General features: G+C 41.2%; 1 protein-coding gene across 1 annotated transcript; it reads left to right on the top strand.

The window, feature by feature from the left end:
- The first annotated feature begins 3,138 nt into the window (after nt 1-3,138).
- On the top strand, nt 3,139-17,554 carry marco (macrophage receptor with collagenous structure). Its single transcript, XM_079822082.1, has 17 exons — nt 3,139-3,430; nt 3,637-3,738; nt 5,661-5,770; nt 5,877-5,964; nt 9,476-9,538; nt 12,346-12,399; nt 12,515-12,604; nt 12,700-12,744; nt 12,892-12,972; nt 13,238-13,300; nt 14,280-14,375; nt 14,459-14,503; nt 14,585-14,638; nt 14,731-14,748; nt 14,859-14,915; nt 16,736-16,897; nt 17,003-17,554. Exons 1-17 carry the CDS (start codon nt 3,313-3,315, stop codon nt 17,131-17,133), a joined length of 1,377 nt encoding a protein of 458 aa, XP_079678208.1. The 5' UTR covers nt 3,139-3,312; the 3' UTR covers nt 17,134-17,554.
- Nucleotides 17,555-19,313: the final 1,759 nt, after the last annotated feature.

Here is a 19,313-nt window from a genome sequence, read left to right as displayed (position 1 = left end):
GTTGAAACATCTCATAATGTACCTCAAACTGAGTGGCATCACTGAGAAACATCGTGCTCAAGGTTCGGGTTCTTCCGATGTTTCATCATCGTTTCGGACTCGCGCTGGGATTGGTGTACAATCGATGACTGTCTTTACAGTGTGTACAATCGCTGAGCTTTAGGAAGCCTCCAGACGGAGCTGAAGTTCAGTTAATGGCCGTTTGTTTCCAAAATATACGTTAGTAGACCAATCACAACAGACTGGACCATCTGACCAATCAGAGCAGAGTAGACCAATCACAACAGACTGGACCATCTGACCAATCAGAGCAGAGTAGACCAATCACAACAGACTGGACCATCTGACCAATCAGAGCAGAGTAGACCAATCACAACAGACTGGACCATCTGACCAATCAGAGCAGAGTAGACCAATCACAACAGACTGGACTATCTGACCAATCAGAGCAGAGTAGACCAATCACAACAGACTGGACCATCTGACCAATCAGAGCAGAGTAGACTTGCGGAAAGGAGGGATTTAGAGAGACTGATTCATCCATCGAGTCGTTTGAGAATCATTGGACATTGTGGTGATGTGCAATGCATATTGTGAGAAAATTAAACTGTTTTTTGCATGTAATTCTGTTTTTTAGAAAACCTTAAAACAGCATAATAAAGGCACTTTAACTTTTTTTTGCTCTGTGGCGGCGCATTATCTGCTGAAAGAGCCACAGCCACCAGGGAATACCGTTTTTCTTTCTATCAGAACCAGCATTAACTTCTTGAGCAGTTTGAGCTCCAGTTGCTCGTCTGTTTGATCAGACCACACAGGCATCAATGAGCCTCGGCCGCCCATGACCCTGTGGCCGGTTCTCCACTGGTTCTTCATGACCCTGTGGCTGGTTCTCCACTGGTCCTCCATGACCCTGTGGCCGGTTCTCCACTGGTCCTTCATGACCCTGTGGCCGGTTCTCCACTGGTCCTCCATGACCCTGTGGCCGGTTCTCCACTGGTCCTTCATGACCCTGTGGCTGGTTCTCCACTGGTCCTCCATGACCCTGTGGCCGGTTCTCCACTGGTCCTTCATGACCCTGTGGCCGGTTCTCCACTGGTCCTTCATGACCCTGTGGCCGGTTCTCCACTGGTCCTTCATGACCCTGTGGCCGGTTCTCCACTGGTCCTTCATGACCCTGTGGCCGGTTCTCCACTGGTCCTTCATGACCCTGTGGCCGGTTCTCCACTGGTCCTTCATGACCCTGTGGCCAGTTCTCCACTGGTCCTTCATGACCCTGTGGCCGGTTCTCCACTGGTCCTTCATGACCCTGTGGCCGGTTCTCCTCTGGTCCTTCATGACCCTGTGGCCGATTCTCCACTGGTCCTTCATGACCCTGTGGCCGGTTCTCCACTGGTCCTTCATGACCCTGTGGCCGGTTCTCCACTGGTCCTTCATGACCCTGTGGCCGGTTCTCCACTGGTCCTTCATGACCCTGTGGCCGGTTCTCCACTGGTCCTTCATGACCCTGTGGCCGGTTCTCCACTGGTCCTTCATGACCCTGTGGCCGGTTCTCCACTGGTCCTCCATGACCCTGTGGCCGGTTCTCCACTGGTCCTTCATGACCCTGTGGCCGGTTCTCCACTGGTCCTCCATGACCCTGTGGCCGGTTCTCCACTGGTCCTTCATGACCCTGTGGCCGGTTCTCCACTGGTCCTTCATGACCCTGTGGCCGGTTCTCCACTGGTCCTCCATGACCCTGTGGCCGGTTCTCCACTGGTCCTTCATGACCCTGTGGCCGGTTCTCCACTGGTCCTCCATGACCCTGTGGCCGGTTCTCCACTGGTCCTCCATGACCCTGTGGCCGGTTCTCCACTGGTCCTTCATGACCCTGTGGCCGGTTCTCCACTGGTCCTTCATGACCCTGTGGCCGGTTCTCCACTGGTCCTTCATGACCCTGTGGCCGGTTCTCCACTGGTCCTTCATGACCCTGTGGCCGGTTCTCCACTGGTCCTTCATGACCCTGTGGCCGGTTCTCCACTGGTCCTTCATGACCCTGTGGCCGGTTCACCACTGGTCCTCCATGACCCTGTGGCCGGTTCTCCACTGGTCCTTCATGACCCTGTGGCCGGTTCTCCACTGGTCCTCCATGACCCTGTGGCCGGTTCACCACTGGTCCTCCATGACCCTGTGGCCGGTTCTCCACTGGTCCTTCATGACCCTGTGGCCGGTTCTCCACTGTTCCTTCATGACCCTGTGGCCGGTTCTCCACTGGTCCTTCATGACCCTGTGGCCGGTTCTCCACTGGTCCTTCATGACCCTGTCACCGGTTCTCCACTGGTCCTTCCTCAGAGCACTTTTGATAGAGACTGACCACTGCAGACCGGGAACACCCCACAAGAGCTGCAGTTTTGGAGATGCTCTGATCCAGTCGTCTAGCCGTCACAATCTGGCCCTTGTCAAACTCACTCAAATCCTTACGCTTGCCCATTTTTCCTGCTTCTAACACATCAACTCTGAGGACAAAATGTTCACTTGCTGCCTAATATATCCCACCCACTAACAGATGATGAAGAGATGATCAGAGTTATTCACTTCACCTGTCATAATGTTATGCCTGATCAGTGTATAGTAAAGTGTAATGTATTCCTGTGATCAAATCTGAATTTATCATCATTACTCCAGTCTTCAGTGTCACATGATCCTCCAGAAATCATTCTAAAATGAGGATTTGATGCTAAAGAAACATGTATGATTATTATCAGTGTTGAACACAGTTATGCTGCTTCAGATTTCTGTGTAAACTATAATACACCACCATTCAAAAGTTTGGGGTCAGTAGGATTTCAGAAAAGAAAAGAAATTAATACTTTTTATTCAGCAATGATGCATTAAATCGATCGAAACTGACATTAAATACATTTGTTACAAAATATTTTTAACTTTTTATTAGAATAACATTTATTCTATTCAACATTGATAATACACACTATTATTCATAATTGAGCACCAATGATAATTGATAATAACTGAGTACCAAATCTCCATATCACACAATAAATGTGACCAAAATCTGGGAACTTAAGTTATTCTTAGAAAAAAAACTGATTGGAAAAGCAGTTTATGCATATCATGCTACAGTAGCCAAAACAACACAACACAACACAACACAACTTCCTTTTTCTTGACTAACTCCTTGGAACAATTTCCGCTGCATCTCTTTTGTCAGATGACTGATGTTTTGATGAGCCAGCATATATATATATTTTTTTTTTTTGTCGTTGGTTTTGTTTTTTAAACTATCACCCGGCTGTGTAGGTCAGTGTGTGTGCAGTGATGGAGACAGAAGTGGACCGGATTGAAGGGAAGGCCTCTCTGTTCAACCAGGCAAACCCTCTTTATGACAACCACATGAAGCTCCACGAGGCCGAGCGCTACGACTTCCAGCCCAGTGGTGAGTCTAGGGCAGAATGACACTGTTCACATTCAGATATGCTTGTGTTTCAGGAATTTTGTGGCATTCAACGGTCCGATATTTCCTAATATTTACTATGGAGATACTGTATATTGTAACTTAAAATTTCACTAATTTCATATCACGTAACAGGCTTTAATCAGTTTTCTGTAGTTTAATCCAGAGTTCTGCATTGTTTGTTATAGAGCTAATGACGAGGAAACCAGCGAAGAAGCGTCACTGTACTGTTGTTCTCATCGTGTTTCTCCTGCTGCTGATCGCACTGAATTCTGTCCTGGCCTATAAAGGTGAGATGAAATAAATTCACATTTAAAAAGTATACATTTATAAATGTCCTTACCAGGGCCGGACTGGGACACAATTTCAGGCTGGGAAATCTAGTGTTATTGGAAATTTAAACTAAAACATTAATTTAATAATAATAATAATGCATAATATATGTATGCATGTATTTTTCTCGTACCTGTCTCTTCTTCACCTGTCACTTTTTCTGGCCTCATGTTACAATCAGAACTGAAAATCAACCACCTTATAATTTGTTTGCGCAGATTCTACATCTATTTTAGTATTATATTTAAGACAAAATGTTGTTTTTATGTTAAAATGCAATTAAATATCTAACATTTAGCAACACTATATTGCATACAATATGTAAAAAAAGAAAACGTTTCTTATTTTGCTTCTCCTCCCTGCCTGGCTGAATCTGATGTGTGATCACTGCACCACAGCGAGTGATAGGTTGATTATCTCCACCTTCATTTGATTAAAAAAAGGGGGGGAAAGTTTTAAACCTCACAAATGGGTAGACAGAACTCAATCAGCTCCCTAGTTCAGTAGTCAGGACTGATTCCCTGACCAGTGTCCTGACTACTGAACTAGGGAGCTGATTGAGACGCACCCATAAGTTTCGAAATAGTCTAAATGTCAAAAAAGTATTCGATAACACTTTATAATCTAAGGTTCAGTAGTTAACATTAGTTAACTACATTCATTAACATGAACTAATAATGAACTGCACTTATAAAGCATTTATTTATCTTTGTTAATGTTAATTTCAACATTTACTAATGCATTATTTAAATCTTGTTAACATTAGTTAATGCTCTGTGAACTAACATGAACAAACCATGAACAGCTGGATTTATATGAGCTAACGTTAACAAAGATGAACTAAGGCTAAACAGTTCATGATTAGTTCATGTTAACTAATGCATTAACTAATGTTAACTAACACAACCTTATTGTAAAGTGTTACCATGTATTCAATAAACTTCATTTTGACTGTATCTATTTAGAAAAATCCTAATAAAATATTATTGCATTATTTTTTGTTGATGTCTGTACTATCACTTCTGTCTCCCTGCTCCTAGTTCCTTCTATATAATTGTGAATTTTTGTCTGCTAAATTACTAATGTAACTTTACACTAAATAATATTAATCTCCTTTAGCATAGGCCTACAGTATTTTAAGTGATAGTAAGTAATAGGGGCGCTATCGCTAACATTCGCTAGCAGTTCAATACTAATTTAACAGATGAAACTGACCTGCACTTGAAGCCCTGAACAGGTCAGTCATTTTGCAACGTTTCGCTGCTGCTTCTTGGAGAGCTTTCTTTTTCTTTTTTTTCTTTTTTTTTCTTTGTTTGGCTGAGGCGTAAAGTCGAATCGTAGCCTTGCCAGTCTGGTCAAGACTAACAAATTCATGATTTATTTTTATTATTAATAATAATTTTATTGAATGTTGAATTCAAAAATGATCCGATGGCCAGACCGGGCCTGGTCCTTACATTAGATACAAAATATCGAACCAAGCGGCATTGATTTGGAGGAAGAATTATGTTTTTTAAAAAGGTTTTCTGAAATAAACTTCAAGAAGCTTTGTGACCTTTTGTGGTTGTCAGATTCTTTACAGATGTCACGAGATATTTTGTTACATAATGCATTGAAATTTGTAGATTTTTAGTTGTAGCCTTAAGGTTCTGTCACATTTACCATTGCTTGGGCAATTCAGTCATTCAGCAAAATATTTCCCCATGCAGATTTCCCTTATTTTCAGTTCACTACTCTGACCAATTGAAAGCTGCTTGGTTTGAAAGTGAGTTTTTTTGTGACTACTGCACATGAATGTTTGGCGGCATCATGCAAACTATCGCCTTGTTTCTGTGGTTCCGTGATGTAATCTGCTTTGTATGATGTGTAATGTATGCAGTCTTCACTCTGGAGGCTTGGGTTCACACTCACTGTACATCAGCTGACGCCAGAACAGAGGAACTCAAGTCTTCTGAAGGAGTAAAGCTGGGCAGCTCCAGCTCAAATGAGGTGCATACACACGTCACACCATCATTCATGTGTGCCATACAAACACTTACTCACATAGAGAAAGGCCTATTTTGAGTGTGTGTGTGTGTGTGTGTGTGTTTAACAGGATTGTCTGTCCGATCTGTGTGGGAACGATGGGACTCTAGAAAATCTAAGGACTCAACTAAACCATCTCAACGTTAGTGCACAAAGAGGTACACATATACACACAAGAGAAATCCTATTGGATGACCAGGTCCTAATTTGAGAATCTGCCATGATTTCAATCGTAAAAGGGCCCATGAAATGCATTTTCAGATCTTTCCTTCATATTTAGTGTCTTTGACGCTACATGTTTTACACTGTACTTGTGTTTAAAACATATCAGCAGCAGCTGTAATTAATTTCTGTAATTACACCTATAATAACAATTATCTCTTAACCCACCCATACCACTAAACCTGTCCTAATCTTTCCCGTATCCACTTTGACAGCAGCACAAGTGTTTTGGTAACACTTAATAATAACTACACACTATGAAGCATTAGTTAAGCATTAGTAAATAGTTAATCCATAATTTATAAAGCATTAATAGGCAGTTTATAAATACAGCTATAAATGCTTTATTCTTGATTTATAAGCATATCTATAATGTGTTTAATAATTGTATTTTCATACTTTAGAAATGATCAAGTTAGCAAATCTAAATTAAGTATTACATTATTTACAAACAGTTATGTAGGAGTTGTCAGTGGTTCATCAGATCATTTAGAAAGTGTAAGTAAAGGATTTTTAAACTATTTAAATGTACATTTATACATCTTATTATTTAGACATATAGTAATAGTTGCTCTGTTTGTTAATAAATGCTTTATTAAAATGTATTCCTACTGTGATTTCATGATTAATTCAGGTAGTTATAAAACGTTTACTAGTTGTCAGCTAATATTTCTGTGAGCTCATCTGAAGTGAGGACTATTTATGCCTTGTAAAGCTTTTACAGAGGAGATTTAAAGGCTCAGTTCTCTTCTGAACATAAAAAGGTAACAAACACAACACAGAGGAATATAGCACATAGAAATATTTATTTCAAAATGCAAAAATGGAGACTATACAACTAGTAACTTAATATCAAATTAAAATGAAACCTTTTAAAGTAATATTCCTGTAGATCGCCAGAAACAATAACTGCAGTCAAATGAAACTAAGCTTCTGCAATCTGATATTAAAATGCATTTCTGTAAAGTGTAAACATTGCTGCATAAAAATACACCAGTTGATTACACATTACAGGAGTGCCAAAATACAACAAATAAAATTTAGATAAAACAATAATAATATAAAATATTTTGTAGTGTCAAAACAGTACTAACTTTAAAACATTAGAGAACAGCAGTGCAGAAGAGAACTGAGCCTTTAAATCTCCTTTGTAAAAGCTTTACGAGCCATAAATCGTCCTCACTTTAGATGAGCTCACAGAAACTACTAAATGTTTTATAACTACCTGAATTAATCATGAATTACAGTAGGAATAAATGAGAATATCAACACATTGAGCAACTATTACTATATGTCTAAATAATAAAATGTATAAATGTACATTTAAATAGTTTATTAATCCTTTACTTACACTTTCTAAATGATCTGATGAACCACTGACAACTCCTACATAACTGGTTTGTAAATAATGTAATAATTTATTTAGATATGCTAAATTGATAATTTCTAAAGTATGAAAATACAATTATTAAACACATTATAGATATGCTTATAAATCAAGAAAAAAGCATTTATAGCTGTATTTATAAACTGCCTATTAATGTCTATTAATGCTTTATAAATGATGGATTAACTATTTCCCAATGCTTAAAGGGTTAGTTCACCCAAAAATGAAAATTCTGTAATTAATTACTTACCCTCATGTCGTTCGAAACCCGTCAGACCTCCGTTCATCTTCGGAACAGAAATAAAGATTTGTAGTTGAAATCTGATGCCTCTGAAAGGCCTCCATTGGCTCAATGCACTTTACACTCTCAAGACCCTTAAAAGACACTAAAGACGTCGTTACAAAGTTCATCTCACTACAGTGGTTCTACAATAACTTTATGAATCGGCGACAATAGTTTTTGTGCGCAAAAAAACCCTAAATAACGACTTACATAGTGATGACGATTTCAAACCAAAGCATCATGAAGCTTTGAAGCGTTATGAATCAGTGAGTCGAATCAGCGGTTTGAATCGCCAAATTTCAGCAGTTTGGCGGTTTGACACACGATCCGAATCATGATTCGACTCACTGATTCATAACGCTTCGAAGCTTCATGAGGCCGTGTTTTGAAATCGTCATCACTATGTAAGTCGTTATTTAGGGTTTTTTTGCGCACAAAAACTATTGTCGCCGATTCATAAAGTTATTGTAGAGCCACTGTAGTGAGATGGACTTTGTAACGACGTCTTTAGTGTCTTTTATGGGTCTTGAGAGTGTAAAGTGCATTGAGCCAATGGAGGCCTTTCAGAGCATCAGATTTACACTAAAATATCTTAATTTGTGTCTGAAGATGAACGGAGGTCTGACGGGTGTCCAACGACATGAGGGGAAGTCATTAATGACAGAATTTTCATTTTAGGGTGAACTAACCCTTTAACTAATGCGTCATAGTGTGTAGTTATTATAAAGTGTTACCGTGTATTTAAAAAAATAATAATTATGCAAGTACATTGTAGTTAAAGACAGAACATAAAGTGTGATCTTGCTTGCTAAAGTCTTTGGGCCAGATTTACTAAACAGGGCAAATTAGTGAGAGCGAAATTCCCTAAAAGCACCTATGGGAGTGGAAAGTTCTGCGCGTGATCTACTGACGACACATAAATTAATGAACACAGAACCAGCCGGATCATTCCATAATGACCAGTGATATCTACCCGTCAGCTTCTGGTTTAAGACGCACCTTTTTTTTGCCAGTAAATAATGGCTAAAACACCAGTGAATTCAGTAAAACTCCTACAAATCCATATGCAATTAGATCAGCCGCAAAAATAACCCTGTCCACGTCTTTTCAACGCTTATTCTTCCTACATGTCTTTAGTAAATCCTGAGTTTTTTAATGCCAAAAGAGGGTTTGCGCTGGAGCAAGCTGATAGTAAATCTGGCCCTTTGTATGCAGTTCTAAAACTATTTTAATGACTTGTTGATGAACTGCTATAATAAATGACATGTAGACAAACCGACAGCGTGTTGAACAAATGAAAACATTCTCGTTCAGTTACTCAGGCACGTCATTAAAGCTTCAGTCATGCGTTTCTAATAGTCTGATCTTTTGGAAGATGCGGTTTGTGGAGCTGCTCCTTGTTGGACAGACTAACATCAGACGGTCTTGTGTTTCTCCACATCTCACCCTCACAGCACTTGTGCACTCTTGTGATGATGGACAGACATGAGTTATTAAGAGCACACCTACTTGATTTGCAAGTTAAAGGACGTGCAATGGAACATTGTTACATCACGAATGGGGAGATTTCAGAGTGGAAAACAAAAACTCATATTTTAAACTAGAGAGTCATCTTTAAAGAGTGAAAATTACAGTATGATTTTATTGTAGAGTAAACTCTTATATGTGGAAACATCAAGAACATTTTGATTTTCCATTTCATGACTCCTTCAAAGCAGGAGACACCATAGGTGTGTCCCGCAGAATTGAGGCACTTATTTTTCTTTATATTTTATAGCCATGGTTTGTCCGCCTGGTCCACCTGGAATACCTGGAATACCTGGACCACCGGGATTACAAGGTAACTGTGTACTTTCAAGCACTTCTGCTCTGTATGAGGATGCCAAATATTGTCACTCAGTCACCTTCTCACTCCAGTTTTACAATAGTGACATTAGAATAATGAAATAAGTGTAATATTCATTATTTATCTGTACAACGCTTGACTTCGCTCAAATTGGACACTTTCTAAAATTTTGTCAAAACAACTTTATTAAGAGTTATTTGAAATTTAACTATTTAATAAAGTTTAGATTTTTTTTGAGAGAGATGTTAGCAGACTTTGCTAATTTAACTGGTCCTACTCAAACCTCTATGTCAACAAGGACATGTAACCTGCACAGCTCTTAGTAGCTGGCATCCGTTACACTCACCCCCCTAAACCTTTCTCCCCTCCAGGTCACAGTACCACTCCTACTCACACCTCTCCAAATGGGATTTGAACCAATGTCAATTAGGACGCTTAAAACCACTGCATCTTCTGCACCTCTTTTTGTTTTACCTGCACAGCTCTAATGCTGCATTCACACTGAACGCGAATACAGCATCTGGCGCGAGTGATTTCCATGTTAAGTCAATGGAAAGGCACGTTGACACGTGTCTGGAGGTCCTGCGGCGTGATAGACGCGTTACGCGCAGCGCGATGGATGCGATTCTGCCTCATTCGCGCAGCCAGTTTATGCGAATGACACGAATTGAGCGTCTTGCGCAATATGCGCATTATGCGCGAGTGGTGCTTTTTGTGCATTCACGCGTTTGAAGCGAATTCGCGTCTGACGCCCAACTTGAAAAATCGGAACTTTGGCGTAAATTCTCGCCGCATTAACCAATCAGGAGCCTGTGCCGCTGCTGTCACGTGGTAAAGTGACGTGATGAGAAACCCTGCATAATTTAAAAGTACTACTATTGTGTCACAAAATGTAGTTTTAAGACTTTTTCAGGTGAGAATGTAGTTGTTTAAAGCTCAAATCTGTGGTTTATTTATAAAGAGAGCACTTGTGTTTTTGGAGATGTGAGATCCAGTTGATCATCGGGCGCTCAGAGCTCATTAACCCCGGCGAGAGCAGCCTTTCCTCAGCCAGTCCTTCTGCCGTCTGCCGCTGCTCTGATGGCCTGTAGTGGCTCGTCTTGTGTAGATCTAACAGCCGATCTTTGCTCTCATGAATCTATAATTTGTTGTCTGCCAAATCGTTTTGACTGAAGGCAAAGAGAAGTTTCATAACTTTATTTTTTAAGGATATTTAAATATACATGCAGCGAAGAAAATGTAGGAGTTGCCTGGACCACATTTGTGTGGCTATTAATGTTTAACATATCTTTTTAATGAAAATAAAAAGAGGCAGAGTGGTGTTTTATGACATTTTTCTCCTAGAGCGCCTTGAACACGCATCTATTTTGCTTCAAACGCTCAATTTATACACGCGAATGGATTCAAAATGTTCAAGCGTCCAACTAGATGCGGTAGATGCGATTTTAAAGCTATATTCGCATTTGGTGTGAACGCAGCATTAGCAGCTGGCATCCGTTACACTCACCCCCCTAAACCTTTCTCCCCTCCAGGTCACAGTACCACTCCTACTCACACCTCTCCAAATGGGATTTGAACCACTGTCAATTAGGACGCTTAAAACCACTGCATCTTCTGCACCTCTTTATGTTTTACCTGCACAGCTCTTAGTAGCTGGCATCCATTACACTCACCCCCTTAACCTCACTTCTCTCCAGGTCATGGCTCAAATGTAACCGGTCCAACTTGTAATTCTCCAAATGGGATTTGATACATCGTCAACTAGGATGTAAAAAGGATAAAACCACTGCCTTAGTGCGTCCCTCGAGGTTTTACCTGCACAGTTCTTACTAGCTGACCTCTGCTACACTCACCCCCCCTAAACGTCACTCCCCTCTGGGTCACAGCAACAATGTAACTGATCCTACTCGCACCACTCTGAACGGATTCAAACCACTGTCAACCGGCATGTGAGGGCAGAGGAGTGAGGTTTTAACTGCCCAGCTCTTATTATCTGGAATCTGTTACACTCACCCCCCCCCCCCCCCCAAGCCTCACCCCCCTCTGGGTCATGGCACCACTGTAACTGATCCTACTCGCACCGCTTTGAATGGGATTCGAACCAGCAAACCCATTATGGGAGGGCAGAGGAATGAGGTTTTACCTGCACAGCTATTTTTAGCTGGAATCTAATTAGCACTCATCCCCTAAACCTCACTCCCCTCCGGGTCACGGCACCACTGTAACTGGCCCTACTTATACCTCTCTGAATAGGATTTGATGCATCAACTAGGATGTGTAAAACCACTGCCTCTTGTGCATCTCTAGAGGTTTAACCTGCACATCTCTTACTCTCACTCACCCCCCTAAACGTCACTCCGAACAGGATTCAAACCAGTGTCAACAGGCATTGGAGGGCAGAGGAGTGAGGTTTTGCCTGCAAATCTCTTACTAGCTAGAATCCAGAGGGATAAAAATATCTGTGAGGCACCCAAAATCTCTGAGATCATTCCCCCTGTTTATAGATGTGAAAAGGGGCTCATTTTGATTGGTCTCATCTTTGAAATACAGCAGCAGAGCTCAGTGACCCGAATAGAGCCAATCACTTTATGCATGTTCCTTCACAATCTATGTGTTTTTAGCTTCCCCTGCTGGTCACAACAGACTTTAACACTGAACTGAACTAAAGCAGTAATTTGACCGTTGATCCTTTGTTCTGATATTTTGACCTTCGCTGATGTGTGTGTGAATAGTATTTTTGTCATTTCGATGTCACAGCTGTGTGCAGTCAGTATTTATACTCCAGCTTTATTCTTTATCAGGTCCTCCTGGAAAAGAAGGCATTCCAGGACAAAAAGGAGACGATGGCTCACCGGGTTAGTGTATTTTTGTGCATCTGGATGAATTTGTATGCATATGTGTATAGTGTGTGTGCTCTTGAAAAGCATGTGTGAGTTTTGTGCTCTGTGTTCATTTTTTTTACTCTTTCAGGTGTGCCTGGAGCTCTAGGTGAAAAAGGGCAGAGAGGAGACCCAGGTTTTGTAGGGGAAAGGGGTTCGCCTGGCATCGCGGGTGAACCTGGTAATCACCTCCTCGCTTTCACACATCTCTCACCCCATATGGAACAGTATAGCAGATCTTCATCTCTCCCTGACTTTATTTATTTCTGTCTCCAGGTGTTTCTGGCTTGAAGGGGGATCCAGGAGAGAGAGGAATACAAGGTGCCTGATTATTATGATCAAAGGCCCCCTTAATAATTCATACCGTAATAAAACAGAAAATATGTGTTGTGGAAATGCCTTGCACATTTTTCCCATGCTGTAAGAGTTTAACTACTGCTCTAATGACTACTGCTCTGTGCACACAAGGTTTACCTGGGAACGATGGTCGTCCAGGTGCAGATGGAAAGACAGGTTTTCCAGGAATACCAGGGGCCCGTGGAAATCCAGGTACTTCTTGAAAGATAAATCTGAACTAAATTATTTGATAGATTTTCTAGAGTAGTATTACTACTAAAAATAACAAGAATCATAAAACAATACAATGTTTTTTTTTGTTGTTTTTTTACATTGCAGTGAAGTTGTGCAAATGTAAAAACCACTTTAATCTGTTTAGTCTGAACAGTAGTAATAGTGATGCTTCCCTTATACTTGACTGTCTACATTTGGCACTGTTTGACACCTTGTACTTGTACTTGAAATCTCTCTTCCTCAGGGCCTAAAGGAGACCCAGGTCCCAGTGGTGAGCGAGGAGAGCAGGGGCCTCCAGGTGTAAGCGGTAAGAAAATTGTTGACAGAAACAATACAACACTATAACTCAGATCATTACCCAGACTGACTTCATGCCATTTAGAAGGGGCCGACCTCATTTGCCAAATTGTCAATCTCTCCGTTAAGATTATGAACATATGGTGCGCTCAAGTCATGACGGAAAGATAATTGTTATGTGTTTAACGCACATGAACGCCACCACAATGTCGTAAATACAATTGGGAAGCTCAGTATTGTCTTTGAGCCCAGAGTTCTTTGTTTTCTAGAAGTAGAGTTTAAAAACCTTGCTGTATTTTGTGTAGTTAATTAATACACCACCATCTTGTTCCAACCAAAGTGAATTGAACTACCTGACGTCGTAAACATGACTTCCCAAATCATAAATACGAATTTACCAGGAGGACTTTAAAGCAGCAAAGCCAGACTTCTGACAACTGGCATGAAATCTGGTGTACATTGGTTTATCTGAAATGGCTGATACCACAACATTGGATAAAGCTCATTGCGCTGCAGTTTCAGACCAGAATTCATTATACAGGAAATACAGAAGAAATCAGGAGAACATATGAAGTAGAGTTTCAAAGATAATAAGTCTTTCCAAAAACTACAGATTATTTCACAGAGATTATTTACTTCCAAGTCACAGAATTTATTTAAGAGATTTGATACCACTAATGGTAACACTTTATTTCACAGAGTCATTGTTACATATGTTACCATAGTAATGACCATAAATTATGCATAATTACATGCAACTAACCCTAAACTAAACCAATCCCTAATCCTGACCCTATAGTAAGTACATGTCTACTTGTACATTGGCAACGTCGGCAAATACAGAGATTATAGTTCTTTCTCACAAGTGCTCATTGTATATCCTGGTACCCTGTATACGTGACTTTGTTTTCTAGCATAATGGTGCACCCATGTAGTTTCGTAATTCCTCATTAATTGGTGCCCTAACCTTTGGTTGGTTGGTCTTTTAGGCCCTCCTGGTCCACAGGGACCTTCTGGCCTGAAAGGACCATCTGGAGAAAAAGGCTCACCTGGACCAAAGGGAGACAATGGCCTTGGTCTTCCAGGTATTGTATGAGTGCTAAGAACATATGCACAGAAAAGTGATATGTGCTGTTGTCAATAATTTGGGGAAAATAATTGTTTTCAGGGAACCCAGGTATGCAGGGGTCAAAGGGAGATAAAGGCTTGCCAGGTAAATAAAAACAAACAAGAAAACAGATAAACTTTTGGTTTATATCATGCAGCCATCATCTGAGTTTGATGTTGTATGTAGGTATCCCAGGAGTGCAGGGTCTGAATGGACAAAAGGGCAGTAAGGGTGATTCAGGTGAGTTTATTTATGACAAGAAGGTGACATTCATCTGTGTCTGTTTCCTGACTTTTTTTTTCTTTCCGTTTGCTCTTCTTTCTGTCTCCTAGGGCAAAGGGGTGTTCAAGGTATGTTTTGGCTTATTTTGGGCTATCCACGATATCTGTGAGTGCACAGCATCTATGGCATTATTAACCTGTTATGCAAGTGAATTGATTGTATGTGCATGTATGAGCAGGTCAGAAGGGTGAGAAAGGTGATATAGGACCCAAGGGTGAGGGCGGTCCTGTGCCTGGTAATTTCCATAAACACTGATCCATCTCTATGTACTACTGTGTTTCACTAGCTATGCTTACATCCAAAGTTGTGAATTTAACTTTTGGAGTAAAATTGGAAAATGGCATAAAACATTTGCGAATAAAGCACAGTTACCATCCCATGTGTTCAAGATAACAAAACGGTCACTTCCTAGGAAATTGGCGCAAAATATCTGTAATAAAAATGGAAGCTGCTGCAATTGGTCACTTTAAATGACATACACTATATTGCCAAAAGTAGTGGGACACCTCTCCAAATCATTGAATTCAGGTGTTCAATCACTTCACAGGTGTTCAATCACAGGTGTATAATCACTTGTGAAAGAATGGGCCGCTCTCGGGAGCTCAGTGAACTCTAGCGTGGTACCGTGATAGGTTGCCACCTGTGCAATAAGTCCATTCGTGACATTTCCTCACTACTAAATATTCCACGCTCAACTGTTAGTGGTTTTTTAACAAAGTGGAAGCAACTGGGAACAACAGCCATGAAGTGATAGGCCATGAAGTGAAATCCCAGAGCGGGGTCAGCGCATGCTGAGGGTCACAGTGCGCAGAAGTCGCCAACTTTCTGCAGAGTCAAGAGCTCCAGACCTCCAAAATTCTGTGGCCTTCACATGAGCTCAGGAACAGTGTGTAGAGCTTCATGGAATGGGTTTCCATGGCCGAGCAGCTCATCCAAGCCTTACATTACCAAGTGCAATGCAAAGAGTGGGATGCAGTGGGGTAAAGTGCGCCGCCACTGGACTCTAGAGCAGTGGAGACGTGTTCTCTGAGTGACCAATCACGCTTCTCTGTCTGACAATCCCATGGATGAGTCTGGGTTTGGAAATTGCCGAGGGGAACGGGACTTGCCTGACTGCATTGTGCCAAGTGTAAAGTTTGGTGGAGGGGGGTTATGGTGTGGGGTTGTTTTTCAGGGGTTGGGCTTGGCCCCTTGGTTCCAGTGAAAGGAACTTTTAATGCTTCACCAAGACATTTTGGACAATTTCATGCTCCCAACTTTGTGGGAACAGTTTGGGGACGGCCCCTTCCTGTCCCAGCATGACTGACCAGAGCACAAAGCGTCTCCATAAAGACATGATGAGTGAGTTTGGTGTGGAGGAACTGGACTGGCCTGCACAGAGTCCTGACCTCAACCTGATAGAACAGCTTTGGGCTGAATTAGAGCGGAGACTGAGAGCCAGGCCTTCTCGTCCAACATCAGTGCCTGACCTCACTAATGCGCTTCTAGAAGATTCCCCATAAACACACTCCTAAACCTGGAGGAAGAATCCCCATAAACACACTCCTAAACCTTGAGGAAGAATCCCCATAAACACACTCCTAAACCTTGAGGAAGATTCCCCATAAACACACTCCTAAACCTTGAGGAAGATTCCCCATAAACACACTCCTAAACCTTGAGGAAGATTCCCCATAAACACACTCCTAAACCTTGAGGAAGATTCCCCATAAACACACTCCTAAACCTTGAGGAAGAATCCCCATAAACGCACTCCTAAACCTTGAGGAAGAATCCCCATAAACACACTCCTAAACCTTGAGGAAAGCCTTCCCAGAAGAGCTGAAGCTGTTAGAGCTGCAGAGGGGCTGACTACATATTAAACCCTACAGATTAAGAATGGGATGACATTAAAGTTCATGTGCATGTAAAGACAGGTGTCCCAAAACTTCTGGCAATATAGTGTATCAATGCCTAAACATGTAGCTAACAAAACTAGCTAAACACAATATACATGTACTATACTGCAGCTGGAGACAGTCCAACAGTGTGTCTCATATGTGTATTTGTCTTTAGTGGTTCGTTTAGTGGGAAGCTCCTCCCGTGGAAGAGTCGAGGTGTTGCATAATAATGTCTGGGGAACGGTGTGTGATGACAGTTTTGACACTGTGGATGGTTTGGTGGTGTGCAAGATGTTGGGCTTCCAGAGGGCCACCCAGGTGTACACGGCTGGTGCAGGTGATGTATCCATCTATGGTTAAGGGGATTTAGTTAATAGTTCATGGTATACATGCAATTGTTTCCAAAACCCACTCAGGACAATCTGCTGTGTATCTGCTGCAGGAACTGGAAGCATCTGGCTGGACGAGTTGAGATGTACCGGAACGGAGAGAAGCATTTTCGACTGTGTACATGCAGGAATAGGAGTTAATAACTGTAACCACGGCGAAGATGTGGGAGTTAGCTGTGCTTGAATAAAACGAAGAAAACTTTGCTTCATGTTTGTGTTTTGGTGATTTTTAGTGGATGTATAAAGTCCAGAATAAAGGTTAAAGTTCTTCTCACACAGATCAAATGAACTATATTCAACTAATGTTTGAAAGTGTTGTATCATGTGGAACCAAATGTTATGCTTTAAAAGTGTGCTTGGTGTCATCAAGGCATCAACATTCATGGGACTTGTGTGCGTGCAAATATTGGCCTATGTACAACATGAATGTATAAACAAACTCATCCATGTATAATGTGCTATTCTAAAACTGTCCTAACTCAAGACTTTTGCAAAATAAAGGGCTTCAAGGGGTCATGAACTGGCTTTTTTTTTTTTTTCATTCTGTTGTCTGAGGTCAACTTATGACGTTCGCATGGTTTTTACATTAAAAAAACATCATAATGAATAAGTAATAGGCTATTTTCTGCCCTGGTTTTGAGGCTCTCTGAAGAAGCGGTCGGTTTTTATGGGCGTGCCGCACTGAAGACTTGGAAGTAAACGCCCACGGCTAGGATTGGATAAGATTTGCATATTTAATGAGCTTCAGCTCCTCTCAGTACACGTGAGGAATTTTTTTGAAAACGTCTGGGGAAACACTCAAAAAATATCTTTATCAAACAAACACAAAGATTCATTGGTAACACTTTAGAATAATGGTCATTAGTTAACATTAGTTAATGTATTAACTAATATGAACTAACCATGAGCAGTACATTTGTTACTGTATTTGTTCATCTTTGTTAACGTTAGTTAATATAAATACAGCTGTTGGTTTGTTCATGTTAGTTCACAGTGCATTAACTAATGTTCACAAGATTTTAATAAGGCATTAGTAAATTTTGAAATTAACATTAACTAATAATGAACTGCACTTATAAAGCGTTTATTAATCTTTGTTAATGTTAACTAATGTAGTAAACTAATGTTAACTAATGACCATTATTCTAAAGTGTTACCGATTCATCTCTCATCCACCCGCGATTGATTGGAATGTTATTTTTGTATTACTTGGCCGGCCCGATCAGTGAATATAACGCGAACCGTACACACACTCAATCACACACACACGTGCAAGAAAGGAATGCTATTTCACTATTTAAGATAGCCCGTATAGCGTAGCGTATGTTTTGGTAGCCCGTCTGAAAAACACAGCCCCGGGACGTTGGGCTTTGCGAGCCCTGTCCCCTCAACGTTACTAGTCCGAGTCTAATGTCCTACACCTCAAATAAAGTTTTTTCCAACCTGACAGCGTGCTAAGGTATGTAATCAATAGATATCAAACTATCTGTAACAATGCCATACTAACACATATATAAAACATGTTTTATTCGCATAAGTGTGTTGCACTGTTCCTGTCGGATCCAATATAGAAGCACAGCATTGTGTTTTAATCTCAATATGTCTGCAAATCCAGTCTCCTGAGTCTTGTTTACAATCGTTTCTGCGGTGAAATTAAGCGAACAAACGCGCAATGTCTTACGCACATGAGCTGGACATGTTTATTGCTCGGTAGCGCGATCCGTTTAGCTCCACGAGTTGTTGGGCGGGCTTGAGGCGGCGCTTCTGCATTCAATGACGTCAGTGGTCGACATATTCTGAGATCGAGCATTTGCTGGGCCTGGTTTCAATAAAAGCTTTTCTTTGACTAACAAGGATGTTTTCAGCTCCGAAACGCACAGGATATTCTTATATCACGATTCACTTTTATATCAAGGGCTCAAAGGGATGGTGATTTCTCAATTCATCACCCCTTTAAAATAGCTTTTGACTCTAAAATGTGTCTTGTTTATGTTTCTGTACACTCAAACACCCTTCCACACGATCATTCACACTAGCGCTGTCTTGCATTTTGGATCTAAGAGACACTAATCTACGATTAGCATTCAGAAGGGCTTCTCTGCTCCTGTTCTCCTCTCCAGGGACCTTCCTCTCCAGTTCTTCCTTTCTCTCACTGTGTCTGTCTGGCCCCTCATTAGTTGTGGGACCCTGGGTAAAGGAAGGGTGGGCTTGGGAGTGAGGTCCTCTGGAGGGGTAAGAGGCCGCACTAATAAATAAATGATCCAGTCGGTGACAGTAATAATAATGAGAGAGGAAGGGATACGGTAGCATTTATAAAGAGCTCTGGTCCACTGGGAGAAGTGCTCAGTGCTCTTTTAAACTGAA

The sequence above is a fragment of the Gobio gobio genome (genome assembly GCF_949357685.1).
Source record: "Gobio gobio genome assembly, chromosome: 7".
In the NCBI taxonomy this organism is placed as follows: Eukaryota; Metazoa; Chordata; class Actinopteri; order Cypriniformes; family Gobionidae; genus Gobio; species Gobio gobio.
This window is presented reverse-complemented; position numbering and strand designations above follow the sequence as displayed.

Excerpts from the sequence above, each read along its gene's own strand:
- marco (XM_079822082.1), top strand. The coding sequence starts at position 3,313 with ATGGAGACAGAAGTGGACCGGATTGAAGGGAAGGCCTCTCTGTTCAAC. Across the intron at positions 12,605-12,699 it reads TGGCATCGCGGGTGAACCTG|GTGTTTCTGGCTTGAAGGGG; the intron begins GTAATCACCTCC and ends TTCTGTCTCCAG. Across the intron at positions 16,898-17,002 it reads GGTGTACACGGCTGGTGCAG|GAACTGGAAGCATCTGGCTG; the intron begins GTGATGTATCCA and ends TATCTGCTGCAG.